This window comes from Bidens hawaiensis, unplaced genomic scaffold, assembly GCF_021521415.1.
Source record: "Bidens hawaiensis isolate Kalapana, Puna unplaced genomic scaffold, B.hawaiensis_p1.1 tig00002631_1, whole genome shotgun sequence".
Classification (NCBI taxonomy): domain Eukaryota; kingdom Viridiplantae; phylum Streptophyta; class Magnoliopsida; order Asterales; family Asteraceae; genus Bidens; species Bidens hawaiensis.
The window spans coordinates 329835-347650 of NW_027491143.1; the positions used below are offsets into that span (position 1 = coordinate 329835).

Here is a 17816-nt window from a genome sequence, read left to right on the forward strand (position 1 = left end):
ATAATTGTAGAGATGTAAGGTAGAATAGGCATTTATATTTTAGGAAATATTTGATCAAGGATGTCTATTTTAGTAATTTTCTCTTATAACTTTTATAGTAAATATAACTTGTAACAAACAAATAAAAATGCACTTGAGTTTAGAAAAACTGAAAGGTAACGACTTTATTGATGAGTAAAAAAGAAAGGGGCAGGAAAGCAAAACATGCTAGGCATGGTAAATATAGTGGGACCTACATACACGTGATTGAGGTGGGCCATACCCATGTGGGATGCATAATTGATGTCGTTTTGTGAAAATATCAAAATCTAAGATACCTAACTTTTTGAAAAATAATAATTTTAGTATTAACTATGTTATTTTTTTCGACATATTTGATTTAGAAAATAGAATCTTCGAGATACATAACATAACGACTCTTTAGTTAATTTGAATACTAGAATATATATATATATATATATATATATATATGGGGTAGAGATATTGTATGATAATGGCTTAACGTGTTGCGAGACGCTCAAAAACAAAAAACAAGGCAAAAATACTAACACGCTCAACAAACACTCACCCCAACCCTAAACACTCAGCCAAAAAATTTAAACGCTAAAAACCGGTTTCGTGAAAAAAAGTGAAAAATTGATCAATTAACCATCCAAAACTGTTTTTCGGTGAATTGATGATTAATTGGGTATGTATTGATGATTCCGAGATATTTGGATGTGATTTCATGAATCGATTTGTGAAAAAAGAATTCGCATACGTATTGTACGTTAAGGTATTATTGTATCAAAGATGTCTATTAAACATTTGTGGTACATATAAAGACTTCCAAGCGATCAAGATATCAAGACATTAGAGATGTCGCTATTTCACAAGGTGTATGTAAGTTGGTACGCTCACATAAATCAAACAAATTAAGATTGACTGCACATAATTGTGATCAAAACAATTTAAGAATTATATTAAGTAGTACTAACTAGGGGTGTGCATGAGTCGGTTTTAGGTCAAACTCATAACCATAACTGATCCGTTATGACGGTTTCGATTAATCAGTTTTGAAGGTTAAAATGAGTCGGTTATAGGTCGGTTAACCATAACCAAAACAATGTATTGGGCCTAAAAGTTTGGCACCAGATATTAAAAAAAATGACAGGATATAATTCAACAAAAATATATAATTCATAATAGTAATACCAATTAAGTTAATTTGATAACAGAGTTGAACCGAAAACATCAAAATGGCAATATGTTTACTGAAAGTAAATCCCAAACGTATTGTTGGTTAAATAAATGGGTCGGTTTGGTTATGGCGGGTTCGGAAGTATCTTTAGCTAAAACGACCCTCATTTGGCGGTTTTCAAAAATTCATTAAAAGTGACCCATCGGTTATGACGGTTATCGGTTAAAATCTGTTCGGTTATGAAGGTTGTGATTCGGTTAACGGTTATAACGGTTAAGTTGTTCATCCATAATACTAACGGCCAATGTGGATAAAGAGTGTTTTCCGTTTGATGTGAAGTGAAGGTCCTCCGAGTCTCATTATGATATGGGCCATCTGGAATTGGAAGGATCCAAAGCCCAATTTGTTTTTCACACTTAAAACTCGAAAGCCGAAAAATAAACAACTTTTCCCAATTATTTACTAACATTTATGTAGCGTTTGGTATGCAGAAATGGCAAAAGTAATGAAATGATTCATTACGTGGGAATGAATAAAGTGGTGTTTGGTTGCTTAATGGAATGAAATTATCCATTACACATGGAATTTCATTCCATCAAAACCATTTCTTTTCACCCCCTTCCTTTTTTCATTTCATTTCATTCCTCCCTCACTCTACTTTCTCAACACCACCACTATCATCGCCATCACCACCTGACCGCCACTGTCGTCGTCGCCACCACCTTCACCATCACGACCATCACCACCACCACCTTACCTCCAGCGCTGCCACCGCCACCTGACCATAACCACCACCACCACTGTCGCTGCCTGACCACCACCTCCGTTGCCGCCACCCTACCATCGCCATCACTACTAATGCTACCACCGCCACCCCCACCACCACAACCATCCTGCCTGACTGCCACCACCACCATTTTCGTCTCCGGAGCTACCACCACCGTTTCCCTTTCAGTTTTTTTAGTAAAAAATATATGTTTTGAGATAGGAATATTTTTATTTTTTATATTTCATTCCTAAAAAATTTTTTGGATACCAAATAACATTAAGTAATCATTCATTTCGTTTCCACAGGTTAACCAAACAAAACAAATAAATGGTAATGTTTCATTTCATTTCATTGTTCATTCCATTCCTTCTTCATTCCATTACTTTCAACCAAACATACTTGTTTACTTCTCCTAACTAACCCGTAGTTTGAGATGAGCTTGTAATGGTATTAAAAAAAATCGATGCGAAAATCCCTAAAAATGCGTATCGTTACCAAATGAAAAAAATCGGTAAAATACCGATACTGTACCGAACCGTACCGATCCCTAAACCTCAAAAGGTGGATACCAAATTGGCATTGAAAGTTTATGGTACCATTTGCTCACCCCCTACCCGTAATAAGGCAAATTCATATTCTCTTCTGGTATTACATGAATTCTAATTATTAAAAATGATTTTGTATAACAATCTTAAGTTTGAATTATGTTGCAAATGTCTCTAATCCCATCTTAGAAGAGAAATATCTGTTTACTCCTGGCTCTTGTTTGATGCAAAATAACAAGACTTTGATTGAGATAAAAATCAGTCAAGTGCTCATTAGAAACACAAGTTATTTTGATGTTAGATTAAATTGCCCTTGAAAACAGGTCATCGATCACATTTTCAAATACGGATCACGACCCACGATCATTAAAGCATAAATTTGCTTAAAAATTGTCATATAAAGAATATCTAAGAGTTAACAAAATATGAACCCAAAGTTTTTTAAATTCGTTAAATAACAAAAACAACTCAGTAACAGTGGGATGCCTTGAGTTTAAGCCCCACTACGACTAGGAGTAAAGAATTTGCCATTTTAAAAAAATAATAAAGATTAATTGTAATTTGTACTGTGCTAAATGCAGCTCGTGGATGTAGCTCTCCTTGACCAAATCATGTAAATCTCGTATTCTTGAGTTAATTTCGGTTGTCCATGTGTGTGAATATTATTCTGTTGCGTTGATTGCTCTCATTATACCTAACATATATGCATAGTCTAATATTCCGAGTCTCTAATGTGGCATCTTAACTAAGTCAATATGTTGACTTGTGGTCGTTTTACTCTACAACAAACCAGCTTTCTTCAATGCGACTTTGAAGTCATCATCACTTGTCCATGATGGCCCCTAAAAGTGTGAAACAAAATATGATAAGTATAGATTACGAAAACTCATAGATATAGTTTTCCATTTTATAAGAATAGACTGTAAGAAATATTTACCTCGGTAACGTTATGCTTAAATTGTCTCTCGATTTTTTCCATCATCATGCTGTCCTTATCATCACATAGTAAGTTGAATACAGCTCCTGTAACAACATTGTAAACAGTCTGTAAGGACAGAATCCATCATCTGAAGCAACCCTTGAAATGAAACATTCCCTTGACTTTATTATTCGACATTTACCATTTTGCCAAACGGTAACCACTGTGACTTTGATTATATCCCTTAAGTTTTCATTTAGACATTTGACCAATAGATAAACATTTCTATCAAGTATAGTCAAGTCCAAAGTTGCATTTTTGGGACGTATGGAGTCACAAGTAACAATACCGATTCTATAAGGACACAACTAGGGGTGGCAAATGTGACCCATGGGTTGTATTAAAATGTATATAATGGGTCAGAATGGGTTGAAATAAAAAAAGAAAATGAATGAAACGGGTTGACATTTCTCGAGGGTTTTTTTTTTGGAACAAGAAAAACGGAAAAAACTTTTTTGTATTTTTACATTTTTAGTTTTTGATTTATACTTCAAGTTACAATTTTTTAATTATTTTTTTTGAATTTTTTAATGAGGGGTTTTTGAAATCTCAACCCATTTTGACCCATTTCAAAAACCCCTCATTAAAAATTTCAAAAAAAAAATTAAAAAATTATAACTTGAAATATAAATCTAAATACTAAAAATGGAAAAATACTAAAAAAAAATTTCCGATTTTCTCGTTCCATAAAATAAACAAAAAAAAAAAAAAAAAAACTTCAAGAAATGCCAACCCGTTTGACCCGTTTCGATCATATACATTTTTAGTTTGACCAATTCTGACCAATAGATAAACATTTCTATCAAGTGTAGTCAAGTCCAAAGTTGCATTTTTGGGACACAAGTAACAATACCGGTTCTACACGGACACAACTATATAAATCGTAAACGATGAAAGCATAAAATAAACATAACCACAAGTCAATAAAAAACATTACCCTTGCGGCCATACCGTCCTGCTCTACCTACATGGCTTAAGTATACTTGATAGTCAGGCTCTGGAGGATATTCACAACGTTTAACTGGGATATCATAGTTAACCACCAGATTAACCTGTGGAACAAATAAAATATAATTACTAGACTAGACTATATATAAAAATGTAAGAAATGGAGAGTGATCGATGATACAAACCCGAGACTGATCAAACCCCGAAAAGAGAAAATCTGCTGATATTAGAATCCGATTCGACCCGTCTTTGAATTCTTTAAATATCCTATCTTGAACTTTGCCTGTAATTGCTTTATTAAGTGTTGTTACCGCATAACCACACTTAACAAGCGCCTCATGTAATATTTGAGCCTTATCTGAAGCTTTGACATATATAATTGTTTGCCAGACTCCATCGCCAATCTTCAATATTTTATCCCTTATTACCATAAGCTTTGAGACGTCATCATCTACGTTCACTTTATATTGCTTGAAAGAACCCAAAGACAGTTCTTCTTTGTTAATAGACAATTGGTGGAATTCTTGTACAAAAAGATCTTTCTCAAGTGTTGATACAAAAGGCTTCACTCTGTCACTGAATGTAGTCGAAAACAGCAGAACCTGCACATTGTTATTATTAATTGTTATTATTTATTATTATACTGACAACTAGGGGTGGCAAATGTGACCCATTGGGTTGAATGGGTTGTATTAAAATGTATATAATGAGTCAAAATGGGACAAACTAAAAAAAGAAAATGATTGAAACGGGTTGAAATTTCTCAAGTTTTTTTTTTATTGGAACGAGAAAAACGAAGGAAACTTTTAGTATTTTTACTTTTTTAGTTTTTGACTTATATTTCGAGTTATGATTTTTTAATGAGAGGTTTTTTGAAATCTCAACCCATTTTGACCCATTTCAAAAACCCCTCACTAAAAAATTCAAAAAAAATAATTCAAAAATCATAACTCGAAATATAAATCAAAAACTAAAAAAGTAAAAAAAAAAAAAGTTTCCTCCATTTTTCTCGTTTCATAAAAAAAAAACTCGAGAAATGTCAACCCGTTTTGACCCGTTTCAATCATTTTCTTTTTTTAGTTTGACCCATTATATACATTTTAATACAACTCATTCAACCCATGGGTCACATTTGCCACCCCTGACAACACACCTGGCATTTGGGACTCCACCTGACAATTTCCTCCATTATCCTTACAGCAGCATCTTTGTAAGCGCGCTGAACAAAATAAACTAGATACGTTAAAGAAAATGATAGATAACAAGCTGCAGACCGTTGTTAAGACATTTCATTGCGGTATAAACGACTGCATGTAAGCGGCTGAAATTGCCAAAAAAGACCCGAAATTTGGATATGCATAAATGATACAAACAACATCGAACAAACATGTTACTTTTCTATACCCTATAACAGGTTAAATACTTAAGGACTTAGATCAGATAGGCTAGCAGACACATTACAAAAACGATTTAAGATGAATGTTCAAAACAAGCGAATAGAATATACCATCATTAGATCTGCCACCTCAAACACAATGATCTTCAAATTAGATGTACGCAGCTTGTGGAGTGCTATCATTTGATAAGCGGTACCCGGTGAGCTGATAATGACCTGCGCTGTCGCTGGTGCTCTCTTGGAGACTGGGATATGATTACAATAAGATTTAGATGATATATCGCCTGGAAGAACCAAATCCGATGTTATGCGAGTAAACTGTCCCATATTCAGTACCACTTCCATAGCCTGCACCATCAAAGATATTATTGTTATAATTATGAAATCACAAACTGAACAATCAGACATCCTCCAAATCATAGAAAAAGAAAAAGAAAAAAAAACGGTGTATCTTGTTTTAAACTGACTTAGCGTATCGGTCTAAGAACACAACATCTAAGAGGATAATAGTACCACCTAGGGGTGGCAAATGTGACCCATGGGTTGAATGAGTTGTATTAAAATGTATATAATGAGTCAGAATGGGTCAAAATAAAATGATTGAAACGGGTTGACATTTCTCGAGTTTTTTTTTTTTAATGGAACGCGAAAAACGGAGGAAACTTTTTAGTATTTTTACTTTTTTAGTTTTTGATTTATATTTCGAGTTATGATTTTTTTAGTGAGGGGTTTTGAAATGGATCAAAATGGGTTGAGATTTCAAAAACCTCTCATTACAAAATAAAAAAAAACAATTAAAAAATCATAACTCGAAATATAAGTCAAAAACTAAAAAAGTTTAAAATACTAAAAAGTTTCCTCTGTTTTTCTCGTTCCATAAGAAAAAGCCCTCGAGAAATGTCAACTTGTTTTGATCCGTTTCAATCATTTTATTTTTTTAGTCTGACCCATTATATACATTTTAATACAACCCATTCAACTCAATGGGTCACATTTGCCACCCCTACTACCACCTGAATATGCATACTTTGTAATTAAATCAAGCTTACAGTTTAAAGTAACATGTAAACATTTTCTAGAGATGGTCCCCATCTAATGTTATGTAATGTTTGAAATTTGATTGCAAGCGGATACAACTACTCTTTAGCGAGTAATAAAGAGAATGAAACACTAACTAACCTCAGTGGCGTGCCCTCTGGTTGGACACAAACAAAGAGCCTGGGGAGCAGGTAGCGTAGGATCAACGCTATTGAGCATAGCGAGCACAGAACAAGTTGTCTTCTCGGAGACCCTAGGCGCCTGAACCATCACATTCTTGTAAGGCGGAGTTAGTATCATCGGAAAGCTCATGGACTGGATCTTAGTGGGCCTCACAAACTTCATGTCCACACACAATCCCTTCATTAACTCAGGAGAGATATTCAAATCTTCAAATCTCTGTAAAAAACACATTAATTTCAAAACCGAATAAGCAATAACTATTGGTTAAAAAACCAGCAACTAGTAAGGCTATGTGTAGTGGGGGGGCTACAAAATGGGCGTTTTGAGCCATGTGGTGCCCAGTCAGCAAAGGGTGGGTTTTTGTGTTTTGGGTGTAGTGGTGTTGTAGCCCAACATATATATATACCACACACAAGAATATAATAATAATAAAAATTAAAGGGAAGAACGGCGATAATAAGTTGCCCCCCCACCCCTTATCGCCTCTAAAATCGCCCAGGGGGTGGGGGTGGGGGTGTTGTCGCCCATTCTCGCCGGAATTCACCCAAAGATGGCGCCCTACGGGTGGCCTAAGGCCTTCCGTAGTGGGTGAGAAAAAAGGGGCGACTGGGGCGAATTGGGGCGCGAACACCGCCACCCTGGGCGATTTTTGGGGCGAATTGTGGGGGGGGGGGGGGGGCGGGGGGTTTTTCTCGCTGGGTTGTGTGTGTATATTATTATTATTATATGTGTGTGTGTGTATATATATATGTGTGTGTATATATATGTGTGTGTATATATATGGGGCTACAACACCATTACACCTCTAAACAAAAACCCATCCTTTGCTGACTGGGCGCCACATGGCGCAAAACGCCCCATTTTGTAGCCCCTCCACTACACATAGCCTAAGTGAGTGTGTTTAGTTTACATACAACTTGAATGTCGGAATCTTCGTCGAAGAAAACGTTAACTTCTTTTTCGGACTCGTGGGAGGAGTAAGTAGAGGGTAGTAGTGCTTCGGACTCTTTCAGGAGGTCCAAAAATTTTTTAGTGGAAATGGATATGTCGTGAATCGAAGCGGCAGATTTGCTCCCACCGTCTTCAACCCTATATATAAATAAATAATTTAACAAAAAATAAATAAATAAATAAAAACACTAGTTAATTTAAAGCAGAATGCCATAACACCATCAATATCATCATCATAACAGTCAGTCAGTCAGTCAGTCAGTCAGTCTACATGGCATGCAAATCCAACACGATTATTAGATGGTGGCTGAAAATTAGGGCTTAAGACTACAGGAACCCTAATTGTAATTGAAAATTAGAGCAATTATTATTATTATTATTATTATTAAGCATAAACATGAATATATATATATATATATATATATATATAGATATATACACAAGCAATTCGAAGTTCGATGGTATAAAACCTAATCTAACGAAGCCCTAATTCCTAAATCAATCAAACTGAAAGTGAAAGAACGAACCTGGAGTCCTTGTCCATGTTTGATTGATTGATGGATGAAATCAATTTGATTCACAGAAACGAGAACAAACGAAGCGTAATTGTAAAATATATCAAATTTTAAAATTTGAACATTAATCAAAATACAATAGATTAAGCAATTATCATATATCCATTTATCTATAATCTAAGTGGTTTATATACTCTTGTGTGATTCATTTATCCATTTATCTATAATCTATCTATCTATCTATAATATATACACAAAAATCCTACGTGTTGCGATGTGATGGCTCTTCTTTTTTTAGAGTTACCAGATTTGCTTAATTTTTAAATGGAGGCTTTTCATGCATTTGACCCGAATTCATGGGTATGGGTCTTACCAGATATTCCTTAAACGGGTTATAACATCTCATTAAATTAAAAAATTAATCTCATCAAATTATTGATGTAAAAATCGTATAAAATAGGAATATATTAAACATTAATATATGATTATTTTTAAAATATATTATAATTAAGAAACAATTTTATGGTAAAAAAATAAACGGGTTTTAGGTCACCAAACTCATATAACTTTTAAACCAGTTTATAATATCTTATTTATTTTTAAAATATAAACGGCTTATAACATCTCATTAAATTAAAAACTAATCTCACCCAATATTTTATATAAAAATCCTAAAAAGTAGGAATATACTAACAATTAATATCTAATTTATGTAAAAAAAATATATATGTTCTTCATAATTAAAAAACCAATTTTATAGTAAAAAAATAAGCGGGTCTTGGGTCTTCAAACTCATATAGCTTTTAAACCGGGTTATAACGTCTTATCATTTGTGAAACAACTTATCATCAAACCATAAGTATATTATTAACTTTCATACAATAAAAAATATAAAATTTCAAAAAAAAAAAATAAACAAATATTAAAAACAAATAATATAAAACAACCCCCATAATACGGGGGATAAAAACTAGTATATATATAAACGAAAACCCAAAAATCGTATGTGTCTAGTTTCCCTTTTTTTTGAGTCACCATATTTGCTTGATTTTTAAATGGAGACTTCTTATGCATTTGACCCAAATTCACGGGTATGGGAGATAATTCTTAAACGGGTTATAACATCTCACTAAATTAAAAACTAATCTCACCAAATATTTGATTTAAAAATCCAATAAAGTAGGGATATACCCAAAATTAATATCTGATTTATTTAACACAAAAAGTTATATGTTATTTATAATTAAAAAACCAATTTTATAGTAAAAAAAATAAGCGGGTCTTGGGTCTCATCTAACTCATATAGCTTTTAAAACGGGTTATAACGTCTTATTTATTTATGAATCAATTTATCATTAAATCATAAGTATATTATTAACTTTCATACAATAAAAAAAATAAAGATTATCAACAAATAAGATAAAACAACCCCCGTAATACGGGGGATAAAAACTAGTAATATATATAAACGAAAACATAAAAATCTTACTTGTCGTGATGTGGTCGCTCCCCTTTTTTTGGAGTCACCAGATTTGCTTGATTTTTAAATTGAGGCTTCTCATGCATTTGACCTGAATTCATGGGTATGGGTCGCATCAAACCCATATATTATTTAAGCGTGTTATCTCATTAAAATTAAAACTAATCTCACCAAATATTTGATATAAAATACCTATAAAGTATGGATATACTAAAAATTAATATATGATTTATTTAAATATATATATATATATATATATTATTTGTAACTGAAAAACTAATGTTATAGTAAAAAAATAAATGGGTCTTGGGTCTCATTAAACCCATATAGCTTTTAAACCGGGTTATAACATCTCATTTATTTGTGAAACAATTTATCATCAAACCATAAGTATATTATTAACTTCATATAATAAAAAAGATAAAAATTCAAAAAATAAATAAATATTAGAAATAAATAATATAAAACACCCCCGTAATACGGGGGATAAAAACTAGTCGTTAATAAAATTACAATTTATATTAAAGTTATAGGAATTACTAAAGAAACATTACGCAAATATTTACTAATAAGAAAAAAATTTCTTGTACACTACGTTTGCGGTTGTGTTGGCCAATATACCTAGTTTATCAATAATCAAACTTTTAGTCAATGCCTACTTGTAAATCTTGACAAAGCGACGTATAGATGTTCGTGTGAAAACACAGGTTTTTTCAAATACAAGCCAACGATAAATAATAAAACAAGAATATGTATTAAATCTTAATCTTATCTTAAATATATATAAACCAAACCTCCTTAAATTTTTTCAAGCCACCAGATTGCTTTATTTGTTGAATGTTTCTCATTCATTTAAACCGAGTTCACGGGTACGGGTATCACCAAACCTAGATAGTGTAAGGCCCCGAACCCGGTAGCCCTACTTTAGCGTCGGATTTACTCATAAACACAGTCCTTCAAATCAGAGTTTATTAAAACTTTTCGCGGAATATAAAACATCAATCATTTGTTACAAAACATTAAATCTTTTCTTTGATACCATAACACAAAACTTTATATTTAAAACATCTTTACTTCTTTCTTCAGATGCCAGCCGTTCAATCCATGCCGTGTGTCATCCTCATGCTAACTCTATAATCAGCTCACCTGCGTGCATACTAAAAGTCAGCTACGCTGAGTGAGTTCTAGTTAATCGAACGCCATACAATACATACACATACATACATATCCGTAGATACATATCCATACTTCACTAGTTACCCTTCTGTTCTACATTCATACATGCTATCATACATACATACATACATATCTACAATCACTAACCTCAGTCTACCGAGAGTACGTTCATAGCTCACCGTCTATACCTGTACTCAAGGTCGTGAACACGTACAAGGTTCGCAGTCCTTACCTATGTTCACCATTTATGGTACGTACAAGGATCGCGGTCCCTCCCTATACCATAGTACATCCACAACACGTACAAGGTTCACAGTCCTTCCCTATGTTGCAACCTAATTCATAGCACGTACGAGGTTCGCAGTCCCCCCATATGCTACAAATACAGCACGTATAAGGTTCACAGCCCTTTCCTATGCTGCAACCTAATTCATAGCACGTACGAGGTTCGCAGTCCTCCCCTATGCTACAAATACAGCACGTATAAGGTTCACAGTCCTTTCCTATGCTGCAACCTAATTCATAACACGTACGAGGTTCGCAGTCCTCCCCTATGCTACAAATATAGCACGTATAAGGTTCGCAGTCCTTTCCTATGCTGACGCCTATCTACATTACGTATAAGGATCGCAGTCCTTATCTACGTTTACATATATCATCTACTTCACGTATAAGGCTCGCAGTCCTTAACTACGCCATCACCAGCCGAGTCTATGTCCGACAGAAGCTGGAGGGATTTGCCATCCTAACTTACTATGTCGAACGTAGAACTCACATGCCATTCGTGTACCTATATACACATACTTACATTATAACATAAGAACACTCTAGGCATTCTTTACCTCATTCATTTAACAACCATACCCCTTGTCGTTACGTGCAATATCCGAAGATCGTTCACGCCCCGACAAGTATTCATTTGAAATATTCATACATCTTCGATATATAATATTCGTACCTTTATTTTTAACCTGACAGTACGCGCAATATCCGAAGATCGTTCGCGTACCGACAAACAATCATTCATATCTATCACACATATCACATATGACATACACTTATCACTTAGGATAAATGTATTAACAACACATCGAGTATGCACACAGCCCCGAAAACATAACAAGGAATGGGGCTAGAAACTCACCTGAATTCTGCTTCTTTTTCTGATAACTGTAAATCCCTTCTCTAACTGAGCTCGGCTGACTGTACAAGTTACACGTATCAATACTCGTCTGATCTAATCTGGTGGCCTAGTATTAGCTTACTTTTAACTTATCGCTTTATAATTTATTTTCTAACCAAACTTGTCTTTAGGCGAAGTTAACCCTCGGGCAAACTTGGCTTCAGGCGAAGTTAAGCCTCAGGCGAACTTGGCTTCAGGCGAAGTTAAGCCTCAGGCGAACTTGGCTTCAGGCGAACTTGGCTTCAGGCGAAGTTAAACCTTAGGCGAACTTGGCTTCAGGCGAAGTTAAACCTTAGGCGAACTTGGCTTCAGGCGAAGTTAAACCTTAGGCGAACTTGGCTTCAGGCGAAGTTATCCTTAGGCGAACTTGGCCGTAGGCGAAGTTACGCTTGAAGGCGAAGTTACGCTTGAAGGCGAAGTTCATCAGGCGAACTTAATCTTGCAGGCGAAGTTATCGCGTTGCAGATCTGTTTGCCCATAACTCCTTCGTTTCTTAGCCAAATAACTCGATTTTGGTACCCCCGGAATCGTATGATCGGCGCCTACAAATCCCAACCATCAAATCGGCCTAAAATCGACGTTTTAGGGGTCCGATTTGGGCAGTTTGGGTTTCGGGTCCGGTTAACCCATCCAATCCTAACCATTTTCAGTAATATTAGCTTTGGAGGATTTGTTCTTACCTTACCAACTCAGATCTATCAACAAAATCTCGGGTCTCGGCTTTGAATCTTGATCGGTTGGAATGTGTGTGTTTTGAGTGTGTGTGTGGAATATGTGAGAAATGGTGGTTAAGGGTATTTATATTAGGGATCATGGGCTTAAGCCCATGGACTCTCCTTCCTTTCGTTCATAACCCAAGTCCATAACCCATATCCATTACCCAACACTAGCCCGACCCATACCAACTCCTACTCTATTTATATCCCGATAACCCGAGTAAACTTTCCCTCTATTAATAAGTAATATAATTAATATTACCTTGAAATTTCGGGATGTTACAGATAGTTTTTTAAACGGGTTATAACATCTCATTATATTAAAAATTAATCTCATCAAATATTTAATAAATCATATAAAATATGGATATACTATAATTCGCATTCGTTTTTTTTAAAGATAATATTTATAATTAAGAAAACAATTTTATAGTAAAAAAACGGGTCATGGGTCTCACCAAACCCATATAGCTTTTAAACCGGGTTATAAATCTCATTTATCTGTGAAACTCTTTTATCATCAAATACTAAGTATATTAACAACTTGCTTACAATAAATAAAATTAAAATCTAATAAAATATATTAGTATTAGAAACGAATAATATAAACAACCCTGTATTATAAGGAATAAAAGCTAGTTATATATATGATAACTAAGAATAGAACTTTATGATGCTAGCTTTGCATATTAAACCAAAAGAATAAAGTTAAATGGTTAGTATGTCGATAAACAATTTATGACAATGTAGTCAATGTATATAATGAAAATTTTTAAAGAAAAAATTATTTTAATTGACTTTATTTTATATACAAGAAAATACTAAAAAAAATAATAATAAAGCCATATTCCGACCACCTCTATCCCATTTGACATGTTCTTTTTTATAGCTAAATTGTTTCATTTTATAAATTAAGGATAAGCATGATGCTAAAATATAAAAAAAGAAGAAATAAATAAACATTAACACACTTAGTTTATATATACATAAAAATAAGGCTATTTTGGATTAGGTAATGACCCACATGGGATCCAAATAACAAAATGAGTTTAAAAAATGTGAGGATGACTGAGAGAGTGACAAGTGACACAATGTAGTATTCTTTTATTAGAATAGTAGATAATAACAACAATATGGTCGATGTGTGCATAAAATATTCTGTTCCGAACCTGACCTGATGTATTTGACTCGGAACTAGTTCCTATCTAGACCTTATCCGAAGGTATGACCCAGTATAGAATTTCTCTTTGAAGCCGGAGATACACGGTCAAAACCGACCCGAAAACTGAAAATATCAAGTCAAATACCCGATTATACTCGGAACGTGTTCCTACTTGACCCGGTTTTGACTTTTGTTGACCTTACCCGGAACTGGTTCCTAAAAATACCCGATATGTGCGCCTCTATCTTTATTAAGAGTTTGTTTTTTCGGGTTAAGATTTTCAATCACTATGACGGTTTCGAGTAAATTTCATGTCGTGACGTACATGCTTACTCCCTTAAAAAAAACAAAAAACCATCACATGAAGGTTCTGAGTTAAGTCTTACGATACTTAAAAGGGACACATGCACAACGAATTCTTCCCCCTGTGCCAAAGAGACGGTTCTTATCACATATTGTGATTCTGATTGGCTTGGACGTACTTACACACAACGGGATATTCGCTTATGTTAGGACCTACCCCCATTTATTGGAAAACGAACAAGCAATCTAATTGGTTCGGTTTTTCTTAGTCCTTACACACAACAAGATCTTTCATGTGTGTTGTTATATTAATGTTTTCAGTATCGTTGACTTCTTTTATTATTATCTTTGACATATTTTTATATGTTTCAGGTGTAAAGAGGATGCTCCATGACGTTTTACTATAATACATAACATAATTATGTAATCATTACAGCATGTTCTTTCTCTTCTTCTAATTTGTAAACCACTATGCACACGTTTTCTTTTTTACAAGTTCTTATAACTTTGTACCTTAAATTGATTATCTATTTAACATGCCTTAGAATTAATGAATTAAATATCATGATCTACGGCCAACATACCCAACATGCCAACACTCATTTAGGCACTTAGAAATGTGGGCAGGTAGGTTTAGTTTATCAAAAGACTTTCAGTAGTCTAGTGGTAATCAATTTGAGTTATAAATATGTTTGTTCTTAAGTGATTGAGAATTATAGTTTCAAATAGTTCAGTATAATTTTAGAAATTGAAAGGATCCAAAGCCCGATTTGTTTTCCACTTGATGTGAAGGTCCTCCGAGTCTCGATCATTATTGTTTACTTCTCCTAACTAACCCTTAGTTTGAGATGGGCTTGTAACGGTATTAAAAAAAATCGATACTGAAAATCACTAAAAATGTGTACCGGTATCGAATGAAAAGATCAGTAAAATATCGATACTGTGCCCCCGTAATAAGGCAAATTCATATTTTCTTCTGGTATTACATGAATTCTAATTATTGAAAGTGAATAGGTATAACAATCTTAAGTTTGAATTGTGTTGCAAATGTCTCTAATCCCATCTTAGAAGAGAAGTATCTCCGTTTACTCCATGGCTCTCGTTATTTGTTTCAAAATATAGTACAACGCTTTGATTGAGATGAAGATCACTCAAGTGCTCATTAGGAAACACATAAAGTTACTTTTCTGTTAGATTGATTGTCCTTAAAAACGAAAGTGAACTTAGAAATTTCACCGATCACATTTTCAAATATGAATTATTATTGACCAACGATTATTCATACTTTATGTTATTAAAACAAAAATTTGCTAAAAATTTTATCAAATAAAGAATATCTAAGAGTTTTAACAAGATATGACCAAAATTTTAAAATTCGTTAAATAACAAAAACAACTTAATGGGTGCAAAGCATTTAATCGTATAAAAATAGATTATTAAAAACTCGAATCCTAGATTCCTAGGTTGGTATGTTTCCTCTTTCTTTTTTATATCATTAGGTTCTTTGTTAACTCTTCCTTTGGCGTGGAATAACATATTCTACACTCACAATCAAAGAATCCCATGAGTGACATTCCTTAATTATTAAAAAAAAAAGATATAATTGGTTTATTTGCAATGTAATTTGATCTTAATGTAAGGTATATTCATGTGAAGTGTGGTTGATATGATTAACAATCACATTTTTTGTTAGGTTCAGTGAGGCTTAGAAGATTTAGCCTTGAGGTCCGACTTACAAACCCTAATCTTTATCTCATATATACCTCTTCATATGTAATTGTAATTTCTATTGAGTCAATTGCAGTTCGTGGATGTAGGTCATCCTGACCAAATCACATAATCATATTCGTGTTTATTTTGCTTACTATTCCGAGTTGATTGCTCTCATCTATACCTAACATATTTGTGTAGTCTTGTAGGTTGATGTCACATTTTAACTCTTAAGTCAATATGTTGACTTGTGGTTATTTTCAAGACCTTTTTTATTTTTTGTAATATATGAGTAAATATAACCAAAACAGCTTTTAAATTTATAAAATAAATCACTAAATAAAATTAACCGACTTCAATAAGAATAAATCAAATTAAGTAATGTGAATAACTGAATATGATACATTCATTATATTTAGTGTACACGCCAATATGTTAGTGGTTCATTAGTAAAACGACATGTTTGTATATAGAAGGTCTTTACAGAGGACAACGATTAAAAGAAATTCACTGACAAAAAAAAAAGGTTTAGTGTACATATTGAAAACACAAGATCCAAGAATAATTTCAATTACTTGTTATTTTCACATGACATAATTAAATCATAGAATCAAATTATGTATGTTACAATTCAATAGAAACAAATCCAAACTAGAAATCATATAAGCATTAGGGTTTTTTCAAAATAAAGATTTTAAACTGATAGATGGTTGATAAGATACAAAGCATTACTGCTAACCCTTGCAAGATTCACAATGCTGTTCCTTATCTTCTTCTTCACAGCCGGATTATTCATTTGTCGGTCCGAAAAGCCATCAATGCACGAATTCTCATCGGTGATGGCGGCACTAGTCCAAGTTTGAGCGTTAGAGATGGCAAACCTCTTGTTGGTGGTAATATTAATATTATTTACTTCCTTGATGGTGCTTTTGATTTCATCCATGCAATCTTTAATATCTCCAATGCAGTCTTTAACCACTTTAGCCTCCCATTCGGTTATTTGTTTGGTTTTGGATAATTTGGTGACGGTGGAGAGAGTGGCGTTGGCGGATTTGAGGGTGGTGGAGAGAGTGGCGTTGGCGGATTTGAGGGTGGTGGAGAGGGCGACGTTGACGAGTTGAAGCGGGTTCGACTTGACGGTCGAGGCGTAAGGGAGGAGGGATTTGAGGCAGGTGGATGGGTAGGTTGTGGAGTTGCATGAGGTTTTGATGAATGTGGAGTATGTGTTTGATGAGACTTGGGATGATGTATGTATTAATGCAAGGAATAATATTATTAGGACTTTGGGTTCCATGGTTATGTTGTTATTGTTATTGTATTCTTGTGAAATGAGGAAATCAAGAAGTTGGTTAGGAATTTATAGAAGGTTTTTATATATTTGTTTATTCAACTAACAACTAGTTCCCACAACTTATCCTCTCTTTATTACTTTTCACACTCTCCTCAATCCAAATGTTCATATAAAAAGGAGTTAGATTAAATCTTTTAAGTAGGAGGATAGTCATAGAAATTTGGACTGCCTTTGGCATTTATGTTTAATAAACTTAAATTTAAAATTAAAATATTTTTTCTAGGATAGATC

The 17816-nt window shown here is 33.8% G+C and overlaps 2 protein-coding genes across 2 annotated transcripts; both read right to left on the reverse strand.

Moving 5' to 3' along the window:
- Nucleotides 1-3057: 3057 nt before the first annotated feature.
- On the reverse strand, nt 3058-8533 carry LOC143620640 (DEAD-box ATP-dependent RNA helicase 38-like). The gene is made up of 9 exons (XM_077092284.1): nt 8517-8533; nt 7953-8127; nt 6997-7254; nt 5929-6165; nt 5575-5640; nt 4607-5023; nt 4411-4525; nt 3432-3517; nt 3058-3336 (listed from the first exon to the last, which is right to left on the reverse strand). Exons 1-9 carry the CDS (start codon nt 8531-8533, stop codon nt 3274-3276), a joined length of 1434 nt encoding a protein of 477 aa, XP_076948399.1. The 3' UTR covers nt 3058-3273.
- An 8167-nt stretch (nt 8534-16700) lies between these two features.
- LOC143620670 (pectinesterase inhibitor 4-like) lies at nt 16701-17616 on the reverse strand. The gene has a single exon (XM_077092309.1). The coding sequence runs from the start codon at nt 17526-17528 to the stop codon at nt 16929-16931; it is 600 nt and encodes a 199-aa protein (XP_076948424.1). The 5' UTR covers nt 17529-17616; the 3' UTR covers nt 16701-16928.
- Nucleotides 17617-17816: the final 200 nt, after the last annotated feature.